At 44.1% G+C, this 22,531-nt stretch overlaps 3 protein-coding genes across 9 annotated transcripts in view; 1 reads left to right on the top strand and 2 right to left on the bottom strand.

Annotated features, from left to right (window-relative positions):
• clip1a (CAP-GLY domain containing linker protein 1a) overlaps positions 1-4,094 on the top strand; it is a 54,313-nt gene extending 50,219 nt beyond the window's left edge. For all 3 annotated transcript variants that reach the window (XM_061818631.1, XM_061818629.1, XM_061818632.1), the window contains 2 exons: positions 2,028-2,155; positions 3,342-4,094. In XM_061818631.1, coding sequence (XP_061674615.1) covers positions 2,028-2,155; positions 3,342-3,591 — 378 coding nt within the window. In that variant the 3' untranslated portion in view covers positions 3,592-4,094. The remainder of the gene's footprint in view (positions 1-2,027; positions 2,156-3,341) is intronic.
• A 20-nt stretch (positions 4,095-4,114) lies between these two features.
• On the bottom strand, positions 4,115-16,376 carry LOC133498826 (leucine-rich repeat-containing protein 43-like). The gene is made up of 13 exons (XM_061816004.1): positions 16,359-16,376; positions 16,141-16,251; positions 15,834-15,932; positions 14,462-14,601; positions 13,512-13,750; positions 12,485-12,643; positions 11,806-11,969; positions 11,593-11,740; positions 10,156-10,295; positions 7,524-7,595; positions 6,145-6,339; positions 5,979-6,066; positions 4,115-4,257 (listed from the first exon to the last, which is right to left on the bottom strand). Exons 1-13 carry the CDS (start codon positions 16,374-16,376, stop codon positions 4,115-4,117), a joined length of 1,716 nt encoding a protein of 571 aa, XP_061671988.1.
• Positions 16,338-22,531, bottom strand: part of mlxip (MLX interacting protein) — a 43,301-nt gene continuing 37,107 nt past the window's right edge. For 4 of the 5 annotated variants that reach the window (XM_061818637.1, XM_061818638.1, XM_061818641.1 and 1 more), the window contains exons 17-18: positions 21,102-21,287; positions 16,338-16,542 (exon numbers count right to left, since the gene is read on the bottom strand). In XM_061818637.1, coding sequence (XP_061674621.1) covers positions 16,478-16,542; positions 21,102-21,287 — 251 coding nt within the window. In that variant the 3' untranslated portion in view covers positions 16,338-16,477. Of the gene's footprint in view, positions 16,543-19,427; positions 19,481-21,101; positions 21,288-22,531 lie in introns of those variants that run through there. The other variant, XM_061818639.1, reaches the window with a different exon arrangement.

Raw genomic sequence — 22,531 nt, 5'->3', positions numbered from 1 at the left:
AACCACTACATTTTGAGTATTATAATTGACAAACAATAGAATTACAAATGAAGTGTGATGGCCGACAAGCCAAAAATGAAGTGTAGCACCACATATTTTCTGTGCACGTCCACAACGGTGCTGCTGATAATGACGTGCGCTATCTGCAAGTAGCAGTCAATTACATTATCTTGCAGCCTGTAGCCAGTCATATTGCAGCAGGTTGCTTTCAACTCAAACGGAATTCATAACAAGGATTGACATGGTGTCACAGCATGCGCTCTCTTGCTATGTCCAGAAAGAGGAGATTGCAGTGGAAAAAAAGGTGACTTGCGACCAAAACACGCTGTCGCACAAATGATAAAAAATGACATTTTTAACTGCACAAAATGGGGAAAAAAATATTATGCGACCAATTTGGTTGCAGTGTCAAGCCCTGACATAGGTGTGGCTGAGACCCCATTAGCGGAGAGTAACCAACTTTGAACAATAAAATAACACCCCAATTAATGTGTTCAAGGATATAAATAATAATAATAATAAAATAATACACATCCACACAGGATCCCACGTCTGAACCAGAAATGAATCAGGAAGTCACTTCACATGTCACTTCAGGATGTGGGCAGCTTCAAAGTATTCCATCCACTTTCCATACTGCTTATCCTCACCAGGTTCCTGGGCGTACTGGAGCCTATCCTGGCTGTTTTTGGGCAATTTGAGTTTTTAAATTACCTATCATGTCATGTTTGTGGGATGCGGGAGGAAACCGCAGTTCCAAGAGGAAACCCACGCAGGCACAGGGGAAGGACTTGCAAACTCCACACGGGAGGCTAGATTTGAACCTGGGTCCTCAGAATTGAGCCAGATGGGCTAACCAGTCGCCAATGTGCCCCTGTAAAACTATTAATAATAAATATTTGTAGTTTAAGATCACATTTATTATTCCCACATCTGATAAATTTCCATTATTTAAGCAGCAGTTGTGGTGACAGGAAATACATGTAATACTAAGAGCATGGAAGAGAAGAGGTAATTACGTTTCCTCTTCTTACATGAACTTCTTGTACGTGTATAAGAATTACATTGCACAAAGTAGGAACCAAAACTATTATCCAAACGATCCAATGCGAATTGATGCAATATGACTGTTTGAATAGGACAAAGTTTTGACAATATGGAAATCTGTAAGAATTTGTACTGATTGCTCTGTAAATTCATTTTTATAGGTTAGCAGCTCTGTAAAAATAATGATGTATTGTATGGGCATTTTGCATTGTAATTCTGTAGGTTCATGATAATATTGCACAGTAATATTTGTTATTACATTAACTCAGGTCCCATCCATCTGTATAGAAAAGGCACCTTTTATCATTCTCCTATACGTAAAATTTGTTTAAACATACTGGGTCCAGCACACCTGCATCCCCAGTGAGGAAAAGCAGTACAGAACATGGATAGGATATTGTTTTAATTGTGAATATTAGTATTCATTCTAACATTGTGTAAATATGAAGTTTCCCCCTGTAAAAAATATATATATATATTTTTTTTAGAGAAAAAAAATATATATATATTTTTTTAGAGAAAAAAAAATATATATTTTTTTTTTTGAGAAAAAAAAATATATATATATATAATTTTTTTTAATCTTAATTTTACCAATATGTGGGCAATGTTGACTTCCACCAGTATGTGTTTTTAGGTTGTGGTTTTGGGGGTTTTATTTATTTTTAAGAATATATCAATTTTTTATTCATCAGTTAATTTTCTCCCATCAAAAGGTACTTTGTAATCTGAAAATATGGAATTTTATACATTTTTACTGTTGTATCTATAGATTTCAAGTGTCTCAGAAATGGAAAAAAAGAAATTTCTTTGTAGATTTGTCTGGCCCATTATAAGTTTAATAGTAAATTTGATTTCAGTCGATCTATAATTAATCTCTTAAATAAATCAAGAAGTGTTCATCAAATGTCAGCAGTAGTAACGTGTGGTTTTGGAACAATTAATCATTGGTTTATTTTTGTTCAATAAAAACAAAACAGATTGACTTCCTGAATTCAGTCATTGTTGACCTGCGGAAGAACAACTTGGACCTCAAGGACCAGTTGACGAAAATGGCCGCCGCCGCTCTCAATGGCAACAACGTTAGTGAGCTGGACGACGACGACGGGTTAGTAGCACGCGAAATGCTATCCACATATCATGTCACACTTATCAGCAACTTATATGAAAGTAATAATGCAAAAAGAATTTAGCTATATTTCCTCCACTTGTCCGAGGCCGGGTCGCAGGAGCAGTATCTTTAGCAGGGACGCCCAGACTTCCCTCTCCTCAGCTCCTTCATCCAGATCTTCTTGGGATGCATTCCCAAGGCATCTGGGAAACATAATTTCTCCAGTGTGTCCTGGCTCATCACCAGTGTCCTCCCAGTGGCACGTGCTTGGAACACCTCACCAGGGAGGCCCCACTCACCTCAACTGGCTCCCCTCAATGCGGAGGAGCAGCAACTATACTCTGACCCCCTCCTGGATGACTGGGCTTCTCTCACAATCGCTAAGGGAGAAGCCCGACACCCTGCAGAGGAAACTCATTTTCAGACACATGTATTTGCGATTTTCTTCTTAGGGTCACAATGCACAAGCTCATGACCATAAGCAAGGGTAGAAATGTAGATCAAGCTGTAAACTGAGAGCTTCGCCTTTCGGCTTGGCCCTTTCCCCAGAACGGACCGATACAAAGTCCGCATCACTGCTGGAGCTGCACCGCTCCGCCCATCACTCTCTTGTTCCATTCTTTCCTCACTCGTGAACAAGACCCCAAGATACTTGAACTCTTCCACTTGGGACAGGATCTCATCTCCGACCCAGAGAGGGCATGCCACCCTTTTCCCACTGAGGACCGCGGTTTCAGATTTGGAGGTGCTGATTCTCATCCCAGCTGCTGCGGTGAGGGGTGATCACGGCTTGATGAGGCCAACAGAACCACATGATCTGCAAAAAGCAGAGATGGAACCAGTCGCATTCCAGCAATCCGTCCCAAGAACTCCAAAAAGGGTGGATACTCTGAACTGTTGTTTGGTGCAGAGTCACAAATAAGAGTCAGGACCCATCTCTTGTCACACAATATTATTAAAATAAGATAAAATTACATAAATACTAGGAAAAATTTAAAAAATATATACTAAAAATAGCTTAGTCAAAAAACATGATTAGGAAAAATATAGAAGTATTTCAGTCATATTACACAATACTAACCTGAAGTTTATTTGTAAACAAAACTGGAGCTGAAACAGTGTGTCCATAAATACTCCCCCGAGTATATTTTGCTCAGATGAAAAATGTTCCCCATTCCCACAGCGAGGAGAAGGAATCTGCCAAGAAGAAGAAGAAGAAAAAGAAGAAGCAGCTCCCACCTCGACTGTTCTGCGATATCTGCGACTGCTTCGACCGTCACGACACGGAGGACTGCCCGGCACAGGCACAGATGCCCGACTCGCCGCCGCACACCACCTACCACGGCAGCAAAGGTGCCGAGCGGCCTTACTGCGACATCTGCGAGGTGTTCGGCCACTGGAGCCAAGACTGCAACGACGACCGCACCTTCTGAGGACAGCCTAGTTTGTGTGTGCGTGCGTGCGTGGCTTTGTTTGTAATTTAAAAGCAACTTGAGGGCTAAATGCGTCATTGTTGTTTGCACAGCTTTTCACACTGATCACTAAACGTTGGGGACATCTGAAATTTCAGGATGAACATAGAATGCGTTATACCTTAACGGATGAAATTCAACTGACCTTGATGTCAGCAGAGACGGGAGGAGTCATCGAGAGCAGGTGAAGTTGAAGAAATTTCACCGCCAAGCCCAACAGCCAAACCTTTTGTGAGTAGTGTGTATATAGAGATAAATATTTTTTAAAAATCCAAAAATTATTCTATATGAAGGATAACTATGGCTTGACAACTGGGGAGCCATCAACAATTTTTCTATGCCTGAAAATAGTTTTTTATTAAACTCTGATGGGATGCATGCAGGCAGTACACATAACACCACTTCCTGGCTTGTTCTTTCTATTCTGCCATTTCTGTACAAATGAATAAAAGTTGTTGAAATGATGGCACATGTGCGTCTCGGCTCAGGAGTTAGCGGGTGCGAGTGGAGCCACCTCAGAGGCGTGGCGCCACTTTTTGAGCTCCACGCTCAGCTCCACTGTGGCCGTCTCGGCTTGGTTGGGTGTGGCGGCGTCGCGCTCCTCACTGCCCCTTCCTCGGCGGATACCTTTTGAGGAGGAGGAGGAGGAGGATTGTAGGGTTGCAAGCTCGTGCACAGAACATTAAATACAACTTACATCAAAGTTCTGCCCAGTTTAAGGAAAATTAAAGATGTTTAGTGATATTTTTCAAATTAAAATGTAGTTCATGTTTTACCAGTCTAGATTTAATTTTTGTCACCCAAACAAATGTATTTTAAAATGCATGAAAAATTCAGGTTACGAAACGCCGCTTCGGAAATAGTCTGTGTGTGTAGAGGAAAAAGTAAGCCCTGGATTCCCCAAATTCCACCAAATGTAAACGTATCTTGGTTTGTGTGGCGTGACAGAGCTGCTCTCCCGTCCTGTTCAGTTTTTGTTTAGATTTCACCCATAAAGGGTATATATGTAATCAAATGTTTGACCTCAATAAATGTCAATATTAGAAAATACAAAGTTGGAAACAAAAACGTTTAAAAAAAAAAAATACAAACAAAAATTTTATTAAAATATACCAAAAAGTACACATTTCAAAATATTGGTTGAAAAATACACGACTTGGGAAAATGTTATGGAAAAAAAAATTATGCAAATAGAGTAGTCCTAAGACAGCAGATATTTGATTAAAAATACTAGAAATACACTGACAAATAAGTATTTCAACACCCTGCGGTTAGGCAAGTTCTCCCACTTTGAAGTCATGGAGGGGTCTGAAATTTTCTTTAGGTGCATGTCGACTGAGAGACATGATCTCAAAAAAAAGTTTAAAAATCATAACGTGTGATTCTTTACATTTTGTTCCTGCTAACTAAAATTTGTACTGCATATAAGTATTTTGAACACCTGCCAATCATCAAAAATTCTGGCCCTCTAAGTCCGCATATTGTGCCTGTAAAAATGTATCTATGCTCGACTAAATTAAAAGCACCTATTTGAGGTCGTTAATTGCATAAAGACCCCTGTCCACCCCACGCAATTAGTAAGACTCCCAACTGCTAACATGGTTAAGACCAAAGAGCTGTCCAAAGACACCAGAAACAAAATTGTAGACCTCCTACAAGGCTGGAAGGGGCTCCAGGGCAATTGCTGAGCTACTTGGTGAAAAAAGCTCAACTGTTGGAGCAATTAGTAGAAAATGGAAGAAGCTAAACATGACTGTCAATCTCCTTCGAACTGGGTCTCCAAGCAAGACCTCACCGCGTGGCCTATCAAAGATCCTAAGAAAGGTGAGGAATCACCCCCAGAACTACATGGAAGGGGCTGGACAATGACCTGAAGAGAGGTGGTTCCACTGTTTGCAAGGTTACTGTGGGTAATACATTAAGATATCCATCTGTTTTCTGAGCCGCGTATCCTCACAAGGGTTGCGGGAATGCCGGAGGCAATCCGAGCTGTCATCGGGCAGGAGGCGGGGTACACCCTGAGCTGCTTGCCAGCCAATCACATGTTACATGGAGACAAAACAGCCACACTCACAATCACACCTGGGGGCAATTTAAAGTGTCCAATTAATGTATATTTTTGGGATGTGGAAGGAGACCGGAGTGCCTGCAGGAAACCCACACAGACATGCTCCACATAGGGAGGACTGGGATTTGAACCCCTGTCTTCTGAACTGTGAGGCAGATGTGCTAACCAGTCTGTCAGTGTGCCGCATCAAATATATGTCATCATTATAAAAGATGCAATTGTTTCATGAAACTTGCAGGTGTCCCTAATATTGTGGCCAATATTGTTCTCTGTAAATCACCTTTAGTGTTTGCTGGTTTCTTGTTTCCTGCACGCCCTCCCCCTGCACCTCCTCCCTTCTTCTTGGACTCATCCTTGGCTCTGTTTTCCTGAAGAACACCACCACCACATCCAATGTTAGCAACAAGCTTTCAGTCCAGTGAAAGCGACAGAAGATCCTAACTGGCCTCGTCCGCCGTGACTGGAGCGTCTTCAATGGGAGGATCTTTGTGCAGGCAGCCAAAATCGCAAAGGGCTTCCACTTTTTGATGTCCATAAAGGAGGCCCTGGAGGGACACGTGAGAGGATGCCAGCACTGTGGCAACGGGTGGATCCGCAACCAGCTCCACCACAGCTTTCTTTCGCTTGTCTTTCACCTTGGCCTAAAGTGTTCCGAGAAAGCAAAAGATGAACTTTGTGTGCCACGTTTCAATACAATACGTGTGTTAATCATTTTTGGCTTGTCGGCCATCACGTTTTTCTACATTTCTCAACCTTATCAAGCGATTCCAATGTCCAAATGTTATTTGAGCAAGTTTTGGACATGTGTGCTTGTAAGTGTCACACTCTGGACTTTCTTGGCCCCTTATCCTCACAAGGGAGTGCTGGAGCCTATCCCAGCTGTCAATGGGCAGGAAGCCGGGTACACCCTGAACTGGTTGCCAGCCAATCGCAGGGCACATAGAGACAAACAGCTGCACTCACAATCAATATAGAGTTTCCAATTAATGTTGCTTGTTTTTGGGATGTGGGAGGAAACAGGAATGCCCGGAGAAAACCCTCGCAGGCTCGGCGGGGAGAACATGCAAACACCACACAGGTGGGTCCGGGATCGAACCCGGGAGCTCGGAACTGCGAGGCCAATGCTTTCCAGCTGCTCCACCGTGCTGCCACCCAAAATCATTCTGCCCTATTTTTATTAATTACTTCCACAATTCTCAAACCATCCTCATGTCCAAATGTTCAGTTCAATCAGTACATTGATGGTCTAACTTTCATATTCCTAACATTTTGTAGGAGGAAAAAGCCTAATCCTCTCTTTATGAGATTTTGCTACTGACATTCATTTTACCATTGTTTATGACAAAATTACCGCCCCCCCCCCTCTTTTTTTTTTTTTATCTCATTGGGCCACATATTCGACAACTACTTGCACATTTCTTAACCCCTTCAAAATATTCCATCAACCTGAACTGGTCTCCAGCCAATCGCACATATAGACGAACAACCATTCATGCTCACATTCACAACCATAGTCAATTTGGAGTCTCCATTTAACCTCCCATGCACCAATGGCCAAATTTGTGCTTGTTACTTTCAAAAGTCAAATATTTCAATCTTTTTTTAAATAATGTCACATTTAATATAGCAATACAAATATATCCTGTTGAAATGTTCAGTCTTCAACTACTTCCACATTTTTCAAATGTTAATTCTATTTTCTGGGTGCTGCGCAAAAAAAATGTTCACCGGTCCAAATGTTGGATGTCTGGACTGTGCTCCACAGCCCTCAGTGTGACATGCTTGTTTCCTTTCAGAGATCTACTAAAAAGTGGACCAAACTCACTTGTTTGCCTTTCTTGTCCATGGCGCCTTCACCGGCGCCTTCGTCTGAGGCTTCCGCTGGCCACGACAGGATCTGAATGTCACACAAAGAGAACAATTTTCTTTTTTGGAAAATGTGTTCGTTGGGGTACATAAACTTTGCGGTGTTATTGCAAATACTGTACTCTTAAAAATGTTTTTGTTTTCTGATGACTTTTCACTTTTACAGCCTACATTTGCTAACCGCTATCTGTACTTGCTATTCTATAATTTGTCATGGTAGGCTTGTTACATTTTTTCAAACTTTGTGGATAATGACAATGTAAAAAAAAATATCCATAGAGGGGTGAAGTAAACCATGGTTGAGATCTTGATTGAGATCATGAGGATAGCAGAGATATAGATGGGCGAAGGTGAAAAACAAAGCATTTATGACAATAACGGAACCCTCTAGAAAAAGCAAGATATTCCCAATCCGCGGCTGGCTCCAACAATAATTGCTGTCAAATGAGATGTTATTTTGCCAGACGTAAACCTACAGCGGTGTCTTTAGATACGAGTGGCCCAACAGTTTTTCACAATACGAGCCATGGATCTTTTGCTTACGAGAGTTGTTCGGTGGCAGGTAACTCATATCACTTTGCAAGTGGCAGCTTGGTAAGTATAATTGATAAATATTCTTCAAAGAAAGAATCATCAACAGGTCGCTGTCAAATGGAACAGAAAATAGGGTTGTGGTTGATACAATCGCATGGCAATGGGAAACACGACAGACGCACGAATTAACAATTTGCATCTGTGTGGCTGCTGTACTGACAAGCCCATGGAGGAGCTCAGCCTCTGATAAACTTTGTCCTATGCTGCCCCCAGGTGGCCGAGGCACACGCACCAGAATGAGCAGCACATTGTGTATTGAAGGAGGAAGTATTTTAAACTGTTCAATTTTTTTTAATGATATTTACATCTGCTCTTGCTATACGTTTTTATAAAGTACACACGGGCACCGCCTCTGAAGCCAGGCATGCAGTGGGGTTTGAAGCGAGCATCTGGTCCTTCTGATGGTAGAGAAGATCCCAGTCCAACCTGGCAGACCCAAAAATATTGTGAGGAACTTTAGGGAACAATTGGCGGAGTCCCCTGTCAGAAGGAACATCAACTCGCGCCTCGCAGGAAAGGCAGGGGACATTAAAGGTCAAGTGTCGTCAAACGGATGATTTTTGGTATATTATTAATGAAAAACCCACAGCCAATATGGTCCCATGTGTTTTTTTTTTTACCACAAAACATGATTTTGAGGTATACAGCTTTTTGTAACTCCCGGCATGAAAATCCTCTCAGGGATTTCTTTTCGAGAAGAAGCAGGAAGTGACGTAAAGGACAGTGGCGCCCCTTCGTGGACTTCTTTGTTTCCATTAGTTTTACCTCCAGGAAGGTAGCTCGTTGTTCCTTCGTGTTAGCCAAAATGCCGGCTCGTTGCATTGCTGGACATTGCTTGAACACTCGGGAGAATGGAATTACCCTTCATAAGTTTGCAAGAGACCCTGTTCGTTGTGAAAAATGGATTGCACGGGTGCAGAGGACGAGCGCTTCGTGGGTTCCAAATAACACGTAGGTGTGAATACAGCTCCAATAAATAAATAAATAAATGAATGAATAAATAGTTTGGGGCGGACCATGTAATCGGTCTCTTCTCATAACGAAGCAAAAGATCCACGTATGAAATGTGTTGATGTGCGCATACAGCGACTAAAAAAAATAATAGTGTGGGGCAGACTACGTAATCAGTCTCTCTCATAACGTAACAAAAGAAGGTTGAAAAAAAGAATGAATTTTAGAATGTTTATAGGGATGACAGCCGGGCTTTAAGTCCTCCATACTTCCATTATTAAAGTGGCCACTGGTAACCGGCAGTAAAGGATGCTGTCAAGCTGGAGAAGGAGTCTGGGGTTAACTGGACCACCTCATAGTGGCTGTTCGGTTCCCGGTACGACAGGTGTCAGCAATTGGTCTCCTTTGCCGGCAGAATATTGGGCTCATTTCCAGTGAGGGTTGGACTCAACCAAGGCTGCCCCGGAGCAACGGTTCTGTTATTTACCTTCATGGACAAAATTTCTAGGTGCAGTCGAGGTGGTCCGTTAGGGTGACATTAGTATTGTTGTTTTTTTGCAGATGATGTGGTCCTGATGGCTTCATCAAGCCACGAACGTCTCACTGGAGCGGTTTACAGCTGAGTGTGAAGCGGCGGGGATGAAAATTAGAACCTCACAATTTGAGGCCATGGTCCTCTGTCAAGAAAGGGCAGAGTGCCCTCTCCAGGTCACGGAAGAGATCCTCCCCCAAGTGGAGGTCAAGTATTTCTATGTTATTTCTCAGTTTTACACAACTTCATATATGAGCTCATTTGTTCTACTGTCTTTGTATGTTTTACTTGGGTTGTTCCAAACATGTGGTGAAATTCTCAAGTCCATTGCAGAAGTGTAATTACTGAGAAGAAAGGTGATGCGTTAAATACTTATTTTATCTGCTGTAAAATAGTGTCCAATTGGAAGTTTTCCGTACTTGCAAGACTTGAATCAGTTTGTACTTTGTACTACTACAAGAGTATCTGTACTTTTGCTTAAGAACAGAATGTGAGTACGTTCGCCACCTCTCACCTTTTCCTGCTCGATAAAAACTTGAAATCCTTGGTGGAGGAATTTCTTGAAGCCGCTCAGGTCTCGCACGACGAATTTCAGCGCTTCGTCAAAGTCGACGCAATCAGCCCACGACTGCGCCGAAGTCCTGTATCTCGACTCTGTGACGCAGATGACATGGTGGGTAACGTCAACATACCAAGGTTTTGCTTTCGGCTTGCAAGATACATGGTCAATATATTCAAGTTCGTCTTGTATATTTATCAGTGGTGAGCCGTCTGGGCTAGCAAGGATCTTTCTGTGGTGGCTTCACAGTTCAGAAGCACTGACATGCATCTTCTTATATGTGTCTTCTTAATGTAATGTTTATATGGTAATCTTTATCCCCCCCCCGGTAGGGTGACCAGGGCAAACAGGTCCTTGGTGAGGAACCAGACAAAGCATGGCTCAAGACCCCCCCATGATGAACGCTATATACAAACGATGTTTTCCCTGGCCCAGTGCAAGTCACCAGGTCTCCACTGGGGGCTCCATGGTGAGTATTCACAGGCCAAGACTGCACCTGTGGGACTCAGTTGGGCACAGCCTAAAGAGGAAATATGGCTCCCGCTTCTCATGGGCTAACCACCTGTGGGCTTCAGTGTGAGGTGGGCAGCATTCTTACCCCATTTGAAGAACGTGGAACGTCACCTCTCTGGGGTGAAAGGAGCATGAGCTGATATGCAAGGTCGAGACATTACGGTTAAGACATTGTTGGGCTCGCTTCACCACACATCTTGGGCTCCACTACGAGTCTTTTTGAGAGGTGTTGGACTCTCTTCCACTCTGGAGGTGCATAAGGTGAGAAGCGGCGAGGAGGTGTAGGTGCCCTTCTTACCTCCCCTCACCCGCGCACCCACTAATTTTCTTGGGTTCTTGTTCAATGGTGCGAGGGATCAACAGGCAACTTGGTGCAGTATCTGAAGTGATGCCGACTCGCGGTGAAGAAGAAGCTGAGTCAAAAGGCTATGCGCTCGATTTACTGGTCAGTCTATGTTCCAATGCTCACTTAAGGTCACGGGCTGTGACTTGTGACCGAAAGAACAAAATCGCAGCTACACACAGCCAGATTATTTTCCTCCGTAAGGTGTCTGTGGTTTCCCATAGAGATAGGGAGAGAAGCTTGGTCATCTGAGAGGAGCCAGTGCTCATCCGAGTGCCAGGTGGCTTTGGCATCTGGTTAGGAAGCCTCTTGAACGGCACACTGGTGAGGTGTTCTGGGCATGTCGCACTGGGAGGAGGCCCAGGAGACAACCCAGGACACTCCGGAGAGACCATGTCTGGAAGGTGACCTGGGGGCACCTCCTGGAATAGCTGTACAAAGTTGCTGAGGAGAGGGAAGTCTGGGCTTCCCTGCTTAGGCTACTTCCCCCGTAACCTGCTCCTCGGAAAAGTGAAAGATGAATGAACGATGATTACCAGTGGAGGAGGAGTGTTCCTTGGTTCCTTCTGCCACATTGGACACCACAGTCTCTTTTTCATTCTTCTTGTTAGATGTTTGAGTTTGTTCACTACTTTGGTCCTGGCCCTGGTCCTGACTCTTTGCTACACCACCACCTACAACTTCCTGCAAAAAGTTTCATCTAGCGTGACTGAGTGAGCAAACAGTGGAACAGGAGCAAAGCACAGTACCTGATAGGCGGTTGTCTGGTGACTATAGAACATATATGAGATCACGTAGCTGTAGCTGACCACTGGGAATTCTGGAGCATCGGGGTCCTCGTCCAGCAGCGGGTCCGGAATGCCCTGCATCTGGCCTACACACACTGTGGCTGAAGCCCAGTCCACCAGCAGGTCTGATAAAAAAAGGGAACATGGGCAGGATGGCATTAGGGTGGTTAAATGTTGGGGTAAACTTGTCAGTCAAGGTATCACTGTACTTGAAATGTCTTAGTAAAACATGCAAATTTGTTATGTATTTAAAATTAGATATTCATTAAAACTGCATTTTTAACTGTTATTGGTTCTACTTTATTTATATATATAGTTATTTAAACAATTCCAGTCCCATGATAAAGTATTCTTCCTTCAGTGGTCCATAATGGACCTTTTTGGACTCCTGAGGCAACTGATGGTACCGGTTGGCCAAGCGGAATTTGGCATTGGTGGTCGGGGAGGCAAAAACGTGGCGTGAGAGAAGTTTGGTGAGGCCATGGTGAACAACTTGTGGACAGCTTTGAGGAAATTCTGATCCACCATCATGGGTCTCAGGAGGGGAAAGCGGTGCAGTGTCAGCAATGTATCGAGTGAGGACCTCGACTCGGGACGTAGTGAGTTGGTGGGGAGAATACTTGGAAGACCTCAATCCCACCAACACGCCGTCCCATGAGGAAGGCTGAGGCAGGATTCTCCTCTCTGGTGGAGGTCACCAAAGTGGTTAAAAAGCTCCTTGGTGGCAAGGCCATGGGGTTGGATAACATTTGGCCGGAGCTCCTTTGGATGTTGTGGGTCTGACCTGGTTGACGCGCCTCTGCAACATCATGTGGACATCAGAAACAGGGCCTCTGGGGTTGAGACTGGCGTGGAGGTCCCCCTTTTTAAGAAGTGGGACCAGAGGGGCTGTTCCAACTGCAGTGCCGGCGCCTATCCCAGCTAACCGTGGGCAGGAAGCCATGTACACCCTGAACTAGTCACCAGCAACCGGGCAATTGAGTCTTGAATTAACCTACCACAGATGTTTTTGGGATGTGGGAGGAAACTGGATTACCCAGAGAAAACCCACAGATGCATAGGGACAAAATGCCAAGTCCAAAAAGGCGAGGTCCTCAGAACTGTGAGGCAGATGTTCTAACCAGTTGGTCACTCTGCCCCCCATTAATTTATGTAAATATTTTTTTATAAAATTAAACTTGTTGTAACTATTACAACTTCTATTATTAATATTTATATATTTTAAGGAAATTTGTTTATATAACAAGTCATAAAACATTCATTTTGAATGTTGCTATTCATAATGAATGTAATAATTTAACAAATAAAAAAATTAAATAATTCCTCCTTTATGTTTGCATTTTATTGTTTGTAATGAAGGCATTTTTAATGAATTAACCAAAATTTTAATTTTAAAAAATGTATAACGTTTACTGTATTGTACTTAGTACTGTTACACTGTACTAGATTTTAAATCATTCACATTTGTGGTATTAGGGTTGGGAATTCACTAAGTTGTAATTAAATAACCAATTACTTAATAAAGATATTTATTTTACAAATATTTTTATTATTTTAAAAAAATTAACCCATTAACCAAGTAATTTAACTAAAAATGTAATGGACGCATTTCATTTTTTAGGCAGAAAAAAAGTCAAAACCTCAGTCTGCAATATTTAGGAGCTTACGGCTCATCCTGGCCATCCCCCGGTATCGGTGTCGCTCCTCGGGCGCGATCCACACTGCGTCCAGGTAGCAGAGGCGGGGCAGGGCGTCCACGGCAAAGCCCGGGTACGAGGGCGCCAGTGTGAACGGGTTGCCCTCCAGCACCAGGGTCCGCAGACACGGAAGCGTACCCAGGGCCTTCAGGAGGGGGCGCTGCTCCCCGAAGTCGCACTCGCTCAGGTCCAGACACACCAGCTCAGGCCTCACCCACACACACACACACATTAATGAACAAAATCATTTGTTTGTTTTAAACATGTTTTCAGGCATGATATTTATTTAATGACTTGAAGGGAATTAATTTTGTCTTTTGCCGCCATCTTGTGGCAATTTTGTTTCAAGGAACCATTTTGAAGTCAACTTGTCCTATGAAGAAACATTCTGCTTTGGCATAATCTTGTCACGGACTGGTGCCAAGGAACTATGTTCCAGTGAGTTGAGGTGCGTCACTTTTGACAAATGTAGTCCTTTGTCGCCATCTTGCAGCATCTTGGTCCCAAGGAACCGTAAAGATGAGTTGAAGATCTTGATTTAGACAAAAGTAGGGCTTTGGTTACATCTTGCGGCATCTTTCAAGGGGAAAAAAGTTCCCGGCCCACTCTCCCGCTCGCAGGGGAAATGGACTGAGCCCTACAACACATAGCAAAATAACCACCCAATTGGGTTTGTAATTGTTTATAGATGCTACAAGATGCCACAAAGCTTTAGTTTTCTGTCAGACAAAGCTTGACCAAATGAAGTTCCTTCCCTCAGTTCAACATAGTTTCTTGGCATCAAGATGCCACTATTTGGTCTCACAGCAAAAATCAAAATTACTTTGCACGAGTGAGTTTTCCCAAAAATAACTTGTGAGAATAGGCCAATTTGGTGTACGCAAGGCAACACTGAATGTTGAAGTGAGTTGAGGAACAACCATTGTCTTCCCGTGAGCTGGGCGACATCTCGATGGGATCCCAGGTGGTTGGCGGCAAGGCCAAGGTACTGCAGACGAGGGGGCGGAGAGATGGCGAGGCGGCCCAAAGCGCACAGCTGGTTGGCACGCAGCTCCAATACCTTCAAAAAACACGTCCACTGTCATGAAATGAATGATTTTTAGTGTTATTAATGAAAAAACGGCAGCCGGTATGGACCCATCCGTTTTTTTCCACCACAAAACATGATTTTGACATATATGGCTTTTTGTAACTCCCGCCATGAAAATCTTCTCGAGGGATTTGTTGTCAAGAAGAAGCAGGAAGGGGCGTAGAGGGAAGTAGCACACTCAGGCGAGCTCGTATGTTTCTATTAGTTTTACCTGCGGGAAGCTAGCTCGTTGTTCCTCTGTGTTAGCCAAAATTCCGACTCGTTATATTGCTGGATATTGCTCGAACACTCGGGAGGATGGATTAGTTCTTCACACTTTTCTAAAAGACCCGGTTCGTCGAGAAAAACGGATTGTACGGGTGCAAAGGACGAGAGCTACATGGGTTCCAAATGACAGGTAGGTGTGTATACAGGTACTAAAAAAAAAGTTCAGGGGTGGGGGGCGTAATCTATAAATTAGGGGTGCTGAATGTGTCAATGTTCGACCCCGACTGACACGGTGATCGGCGAACGCGGCGCTGCCGGGGTGGCTCGTCGGAGCGCCGGGCCACGTGGCTCATCTCGGGCGCGGAAGTGGATTGGATGGGGAGGTGGTTTGGCCGCTCTGTCGTCGTCGCTCGCAGGGGGCGTTATTTGTCACCACCGCGGTGGTGGATCAGACGGGGAGGCGGTTTGTCTGCGCTGTTGTCATCGCTTGCAGGTGCCGCTGTTCATCGCCACCACGGAGGTGGATCAGGCGGGGAGCTGTTTTGGCGCATGAAGTTTGGCCGTGATCCGCATATCATCTAAATATGGCCCGAAACGAGTAATATTGCCCCCGGTCACTTCACTCGGTTGTGAGATGTTCTCTTTTTCGAAAAGATCTTCCGTGTCAGAAGGGGCGTGTAGACATTGAAGTGAATAATGTTATATGTATTTTTCATTACAATATCTATTTCAGAATGTTTATAGGCATGACACTTGACTTTTAAGTATTGAGGGAGTAAATGTGTTATTACAGAGGTAGTGAGCTGGGTGGCGATCCAAGCCCTGGTTATAGGAGCTGGCTCAAGGGATGTGGGATGTCACCTCTCTGTCAGGGAAGGTGTGCGTGCTTGAGAAGTTCTGACCAAATATGTTTGTGCTCACCTTGACTCAAAGCTTGGGCTCTGGTACCAGCCCTCTGGAGTTTTGGCTATACTTATTGCACCCCAGCTCTGTACCTGTATGTTGGGGTTAAACTGCATAGACAAGAGGGTGCCCTTCATCTGCTTTGGAGTGGGGGGAGTGGGACATGGGTCCTGACTGTTGTTGGTGCCTGTCTATGGACCAAACAGCATCTCAGTTTACTCAACCTTTGGAGTCCTTGGAAGGGGTGCAGGTTGGCGGTCCAGGTGGGGATGTTCTTATTCTGCTCGGGGACTTCAGTGCTTATGTGGGATACTGTGTAGCAGTATCCGTGAGTCATTTTACACACGTTGCTGGACTTCCTTACAACACGCGAGATATTGGAGGCGTCGGTTCACTCACCTTGAGCGTTCTGGGAAGGTTGTCTGCAGAGATCTCGCAGATGCGGTTGGCGCTGAGCACAAGTTCCTGCAGGTTGCAGAACTTCAGCAGGCAGTTGTCGACCACAGACACCTAAACAAGGTCAGCAGGTCATACAGTGGACATAAAAGGTCCACAACTTTGAAAAAAAAAAGGAATACTTACATCCTTGTCGACGATGCGCAACTTCCGGAAGTAACTGCACACAAAGTCAGCATCAAGCCGCTCGGGCTCCACGACGGCCACGCGCTGGAGGGCGGCGGCCTGCGGGCTCCACGGCTCGTCGTGGTGCCACGGTGAGTGCGGACAGCTGAGGAGGTCAAGCAGCGCGTCCGTGTCCTCCGCCGTCGCCTCTGACTCCGCCCCCGCGCCGCTGGCCTTCCTCTGGGGGGGGGAACAAGGCTGTTTAGGCCATTCCATTTTTGCATTTCTTAACTCCCAAAAATTTAATTCAGATTTTGAATTTCATTTTTTAAAGTGAGAATATTTCTGTCAAACACATAAATGTTCAATAAATATATTCAAGAAAGAATATAGAATATGTTTGAAAAAAACGAAAACAGCTCTCCATCCATTTTCAGCAGCTTCTCCAGGAAGACCGAGACAGTCTTTAGCACCATGTTCAGGGTCGCCCCTGGGACCTCCTACCCGTGATATGTGCCCAGAAGACCTCACCTGGAAGTGAGTCCACATTTACTCCCTCAATACTTAAAGGTCAAGTGTCATGCCTATAAACATTCTAAAATAGATATTGTAATGAAAAATACATCTAACATTCTTCACTTCAATGTCTATACACCCCTTCTGACACGGAAGCCAGGGCGGCACCGAGCGAGGGTCCTGGCCAGGTAGCCGAGCCACCTCAACTGGCTTATGACAATGCGGAGGAACAGTGGCTCGACTCTGAGACCCCCCCCCCTCCCAATCAATGACCGAGCTTCTCCCCCTATCTCCAAGGGAGAGCTCCGACACCCAGTGGAGGAAGGAAACTCGTTTTGAATGCTTTGATTTGTGATCTTGTTCATGATCCACAGCTCATCGCCATCGATGAACATTTTGCGACTGGTAAATCGAGAGCTTTGCATCTTGGCTTATCACGACAGATCAGCCTGGCGACCTCTTGTTCTCTTCTATACTTACTCATGAGCAATCCTCCAAGAAACCTGAACTCCTCCACCTGAGCCAGGCTCAGAGCCACATCACACAAAATGCTGAGGTTACCAAACCAGACCCCGTCAACACCTCGGCTGTACTTAGAAATTTTGTCCATCAAGGGAATGAACAGAATTGGTGACAAACGACAACCTTGCCAAGGTCCGGGACTCAGTGGAAACGAATTTGACTTATTGCCGACAATGAGGGCCAAAATCTGACTCTGGTTGGACAGGAGCCGAAGACCCTGTATCACAAACGCCGGTCGGCCAAACGATCGTGCACTCTGGTTGACCTTGCTGAGGGTGCACGAGCTGTTTCACTGTTCCATGGGCGAAAACCACACTGCGACTTCTCAATTTGAGATTTGACTTCCTGACAGCCCCACCTGCTCTCAAAACACCTAAATAGACCTTACCACAGAAGCTGAGGAGTGTGATTCCCTCCCCCAGCACCCCGGTCTGCCACTCCAGAGGCGCTGACCCTGAAGTACATGTGATGTTGCAGAGTCATCTCAGATCGGAGAGCCCCACAAGATCCAGCGCCTTCAGGAACTCCGAATGACTCACCTGGAATCCCAGAACCCTCCCACCAAGGAGTTTTTTTTAACTATCTTCAATCTCAAGAGATAGCAGAACCCGCCTCATAGAGTCCCCAGATTGTTGGGACTCTGTGGACAGGAGGCCTTGGAAAAAAAGGCTTGTTTTTTGGTCCACTGTTTTGTTGCGATTTCCGCCTTATCCCTCTCAAGCTTTCGAGAGTTTCCTGCCATCTATGTTGAGCAAAAGGAACGGACCCAGCTGCCTTTTCCACAGGGAAACTGATCCAGACACAGGCGGCGTATGTGCTTGTCCAGAACTGCCGACAGTGCCACTGAGCTCATCCTGTTCTCCCCCGCTGTCCTTCCTTCACATCCGTCACTGCGGATCCTTCCAGAATTTGTCTGTTCAGGCCAGTCCTGCACAAAAGAGGCTCCTGAATGTTTTGCCTGTTGCCTGGCGACAGCGAACCTCCTGCCACTGTCTGGGACTGGGCTGCCAGTTTGTCACTCAAACAAATTTATCTCACGCCATTGGTCAACACATCATCACTGATTCATCATTAAAGAATTCAAAGTTCAAAGCTACCAAAATGCAAAAGCACTCGAACGTGCGTCAGGTTTGTCAGTTGCGTTGCCGCGTCATATTTCTTAAAAAGAGACAAAAAGTCATTAAAAATGCATTTAATTTGTATCGTAAACTGGAACTATCCATCCATTTTCTTCACCGCTTATCCTCACGAGGGTCGCGGGGAGTGCTGGAGCCTATCCCAGCTGTCAACGGGCAGGAGGCGGGGTACACCCCGGACTGGTTGCCATCCAATCGCAGGGCACGTTGAGACAGACAAAAGTCGCACTCACAATCACACCTCGGGGCAATTTAGAGTGTCCAATTAATGTTGCATGTTTTTTGGATATGGGAGGAAACTGGAGTACCCGGAGGAAACCCACGCAGGCACGTGGAGAACATGCAAACTCCACACATGGAGGGCTGAGATTGAACCCCGAACCTCAGAACTGTGAAGCCAACGCTTACCATCTGATCCACCGTGCCGCAAAAATATGCATTCAAATATACAGAAATGTTCTTTAATGCATCATTTGATTGAAATACACCTGCTAAGGTTAATGTACTTAATTCAAGCATTCTGTTAAAATCGCAGATATTCTAATTAACATCCGGAAGTAAAGAAACATCAGAACATTGAATGTATTCAACAGCTACAACAAAAGGAAAGTATTGAGATGAACTTTTGTTCTTGACCAAATACTCATTTTCCTCGATAATTTGCCTATAAATTCTTTATAAATCAGACAATGTGATTTTCTGGATCCCCCGCCGCCATTTTGTCCGATCGAGTTTGTACTTCATTTCATGACGTTAAATTTCCAATTCCAGTATTGATGAATAGGATGGAAAAGATATTTGATTGTATTTGAACTCCGCCCAACATCTTGTAGCGTGAATGTCTGGCCAACTACCCGTAAGGAAAAGGAAGACTCCAGTGCAAAAGGAAAAAATGAAAAAATTCCGGCGACTGAACACGCATGACTTGACGGGCCACTCCCCTTTCCAGAAATTCCAAATGTCTCATCACTCACATCGTGTGAGCCAATCGCCGCAATCAGCATCTACAATCAATGAAAAGAAAGAAATGATCAAATGCAAAGTATAACTTCTTTTTGGAAGAGGGGTGGGGGCAGGGGTTGGGGGTCATAGCTCTACTGAGGTCACGTGTCTTTTGCTTGAATATCGATCAATCTGAGCACAAATGAGCTCCCATCCATTTCCTGCACCAGTCGAGCATGGAATCCACGACACGTTGCTTCACTGTGCCCACGGCGACTTGCGACATACTACTGTCGTGATGCCAAGTTTTAAAAAAAAAAAAAAATTCTAAAAAGGAAAAAAAACTAAAACCCCATTGTATATATAAGCTTGTCAAGTGATGATGTCAGGTGAGCGTCATGGGTGCGTTGAAAACCGAGCTGCATCTCCATCTCCTGATTTTGCTTTTGGCGCAACCACAGCTGCGGTCCTCCGTCGGCGCGCCCTCGCGCACCGGCGACATGGTAGCAACGCTCAGGGAGAACCTCAGGGCTATGGAGCTGGCCCTCTGTCATTTAGTGGCGGTCGAAAGGGATTACGTAAGTCACTTTCAAAGGAGTGAAAGGAGATTTTCATGACACTTCCATTTATTTATTTTTCCCCAAAAGATATAGTCACACGTTTTTGAGGGGGAAAAAAAGGTTTTGAAGAATTCTAGAATTCTAAAAAATGAAAAAAGCTCAATATTTTCGAGAACATTTTTTTCATAAAGTAAAAAGCATAAATTAATGTGACTTTTTCAATGAAACTATTTCAAATGTTTTTTTTAAATGTGTTTTTAAGAAAAAAATACAAACTTAAAAGAAAAGTCCAATATTTTGAATTGAAGGTATTTTATGGAAAACCGTCATTTTGTCAACAGTGCAGTCTCATATTTTTGTGATAAAAGTTGGAAAAAAATTGCACGTTTTGTGAATGTGTATCTGATACATTTTCTCGTTTTACTTTTTAGAAAATAGACGGTTTGACTATTTCTATTTTTTCTGCTTTTTTTCTGGACGGATGGACTGTTCAGACATTCTCATTTTCCCTTTTTTTGTGGTGCCATTTAGTTATAATCCAATATGTGACATGCCCGCCATTGAGTTTTGACTGATTAGGAGCAGATGTGAATATTGCCTGAAACATTTCAGAATGGAATTGGACATTGACATTGACAGCCACGCACCTTCTGAAAGGGCCTTTGCAGTTCTAAGACAACATCCGATGGGCAGACGAGACCAAGATCGATTTGTACCGGCAATGGGAAGTGAAGAGTATGGAGAAGAGAAAGAACTGCTTATGATCCAAAACGGCGCGGCGCACGGAAAGATGCTAATGTGACTACGGCATCGATTCTGAGGTGTTGCAGGCGATATTTTCAACTCATATTTGGCCAAATACTTCAGAACTCATTGAGGGGCGGGTCACCGTGCAGATGAACGATGGATGACCAGAAGAGTACTGCCGAAGGCAAAGATGTGGAATGATTTACGGTGGCCGTGCGTGGTCAAATACTATAATAAATAAAGTCAAATAAAAAAAATCTTTCTCCGATACACAGTTAGGCTTTTCACACCGGTTTCCACATTTCATTTATATATATATATATATATATATATATGTTTTATTATTTTTTCTTTACACTGAAATGTCTTCACATACCTCCATCATCCAGGTGCAGCACATTTTCAACGGGGATCTGCCGCCGAAATTCAAACGGGAATGGTTGGAGCCCATCCCGGGGATAACCATCCCGGTGGGCAACAGCAGCGCCGAGGTCCGAGCCACCGTCTGCTCCATCGACGACTACCTGGACCGGCACCTGCCGCCCATCATCGGGAATCTGACCTGGGAGCACCGAGACCAGCTGATGAGCAACACCATGAGCTTTCACAGAAACTTCAAGGGCGCCGTGACGTTGACGGCACGCCAGCAGCGCGCCGGCGGTGGCGACGTACCCACCGAATGCCGCCGACCGGTCACCAACTCGCACAGCTACATTTTGAAAGAACGCGGCCTCCGCATCATCTACGACACCCGCAGATGGCTGCAGGCTTTCACCAGATTAGACCTGAAATGTGGTTACCCTTCTTGAAGACCTGCATTTAGTTTTCAATGACTGACTATACGACGCATTAGCTGAAGAAAGTACACCTTGATTTTTATTTATTTATATACTTTTCCCAACAATTACTCACTATCTTTTCATGTATTTCATTTCAAGTTAAGAAATAAAAGTATTTGGACTATTTTTGTATGGTAATTATTAAATATTGTATATATTTCATTCAAGTAAAATTTTGAATATATAAATACTATTGTGTTATTGGGAATCATTTGTTTTGCCACCACAACCTTTTTCTCCTTGGTCCTGTCCCACTTTTTCCTCGCTAACCTCTTTCCTCTAGATTTGGCCCAGTTTGGGACTGGCTTAAAGTTTGTACTGGTCACAACACTCAAGAATGGCAAAGACCAGATACATTGGACTATTAATAAGATACAGAATTTGATATTATTTTCCTCAAGGTCAGAAGTTGACATCAGATTTCTCAGTATGGAGTAGCATTTCCTTTGTCCTGGTGTGGCACCTTCAAGCATATGGAAATTGCACCCAAGGATGAGCCAGACATGTGGAGCCCCACGATTCTTTCTCTGATTTCTTGGCCGATTTCTTTTGATTTTCTCATGATTTTAAACAAGGAAACAGAGTGTTTGAGGCGTGGTCTTTAAAACATCCCCATGTGTGGCCTCAATTAACTCACATGTTGTCAGTCAACCTATCAGGAGTTTCCAAAGCCATGACCTTATTATCAGGGCTTCCCCATATCCTTTAAAGACAGTGCTTTTTTTCGTGAATGTAAACTTTTGACCTTGAAGAAAATTAATCTACAATTCTCTAAGAAATTATGTCTTTCTCATTATTGTGGCATTAAACAAAATTAAATAATTTTGGTAATCCTGACTGACCTGAAAAAGGAGAGGTTTAGTCTTCTTTGACTTCAGTCAGACAAAAAATTCCATTTTTGCACAGTACCAACAGTTCTGTTTCCACCTGCATAAATTTTTTGTTTTTGGGGGGAATAATTAAAAAA

The sequence above is a fragment of the Syngnathoides biaculeatus genome, chromosome 4, assembly GCF_019802595.1.
Source record: "Syngnathoides biaculeatus isolate LvHL_M chromosome 4, ASM1980259v1, whole genome shotgun sequence".
Taxonomy (NCBI): Eukaryota; Metazoa; Chordata; class Actinopteri; order Syngnathiformes; family Syngnathidae; genus Syngnathoides; species Syngnathoides biaculeatus.
Note: the sequence above shows the minus strand (reverse complement) of the source record. Positions and strands in the feature narration are given on the sequence as shown.

Coding starts and splice junctions, on each gene's coding strand:
- LOC133498826 (XM_061816004.1), bottom strand. Junction 7,596..10,155: donor TTTTTATCGAGCAGGAAAAG/GTGAGAGGTGGC, acceptor TGTGACATTCAG/ATCCTGTCGTGGCCAGCGGA. Junction 6,340..7,523: donor TGGACAAGAAAGGCAAACAA/GTGAGTTTGGTC, acceptor GGAACACTTTAG/GCCAAGGTGAAAGACAAGCG.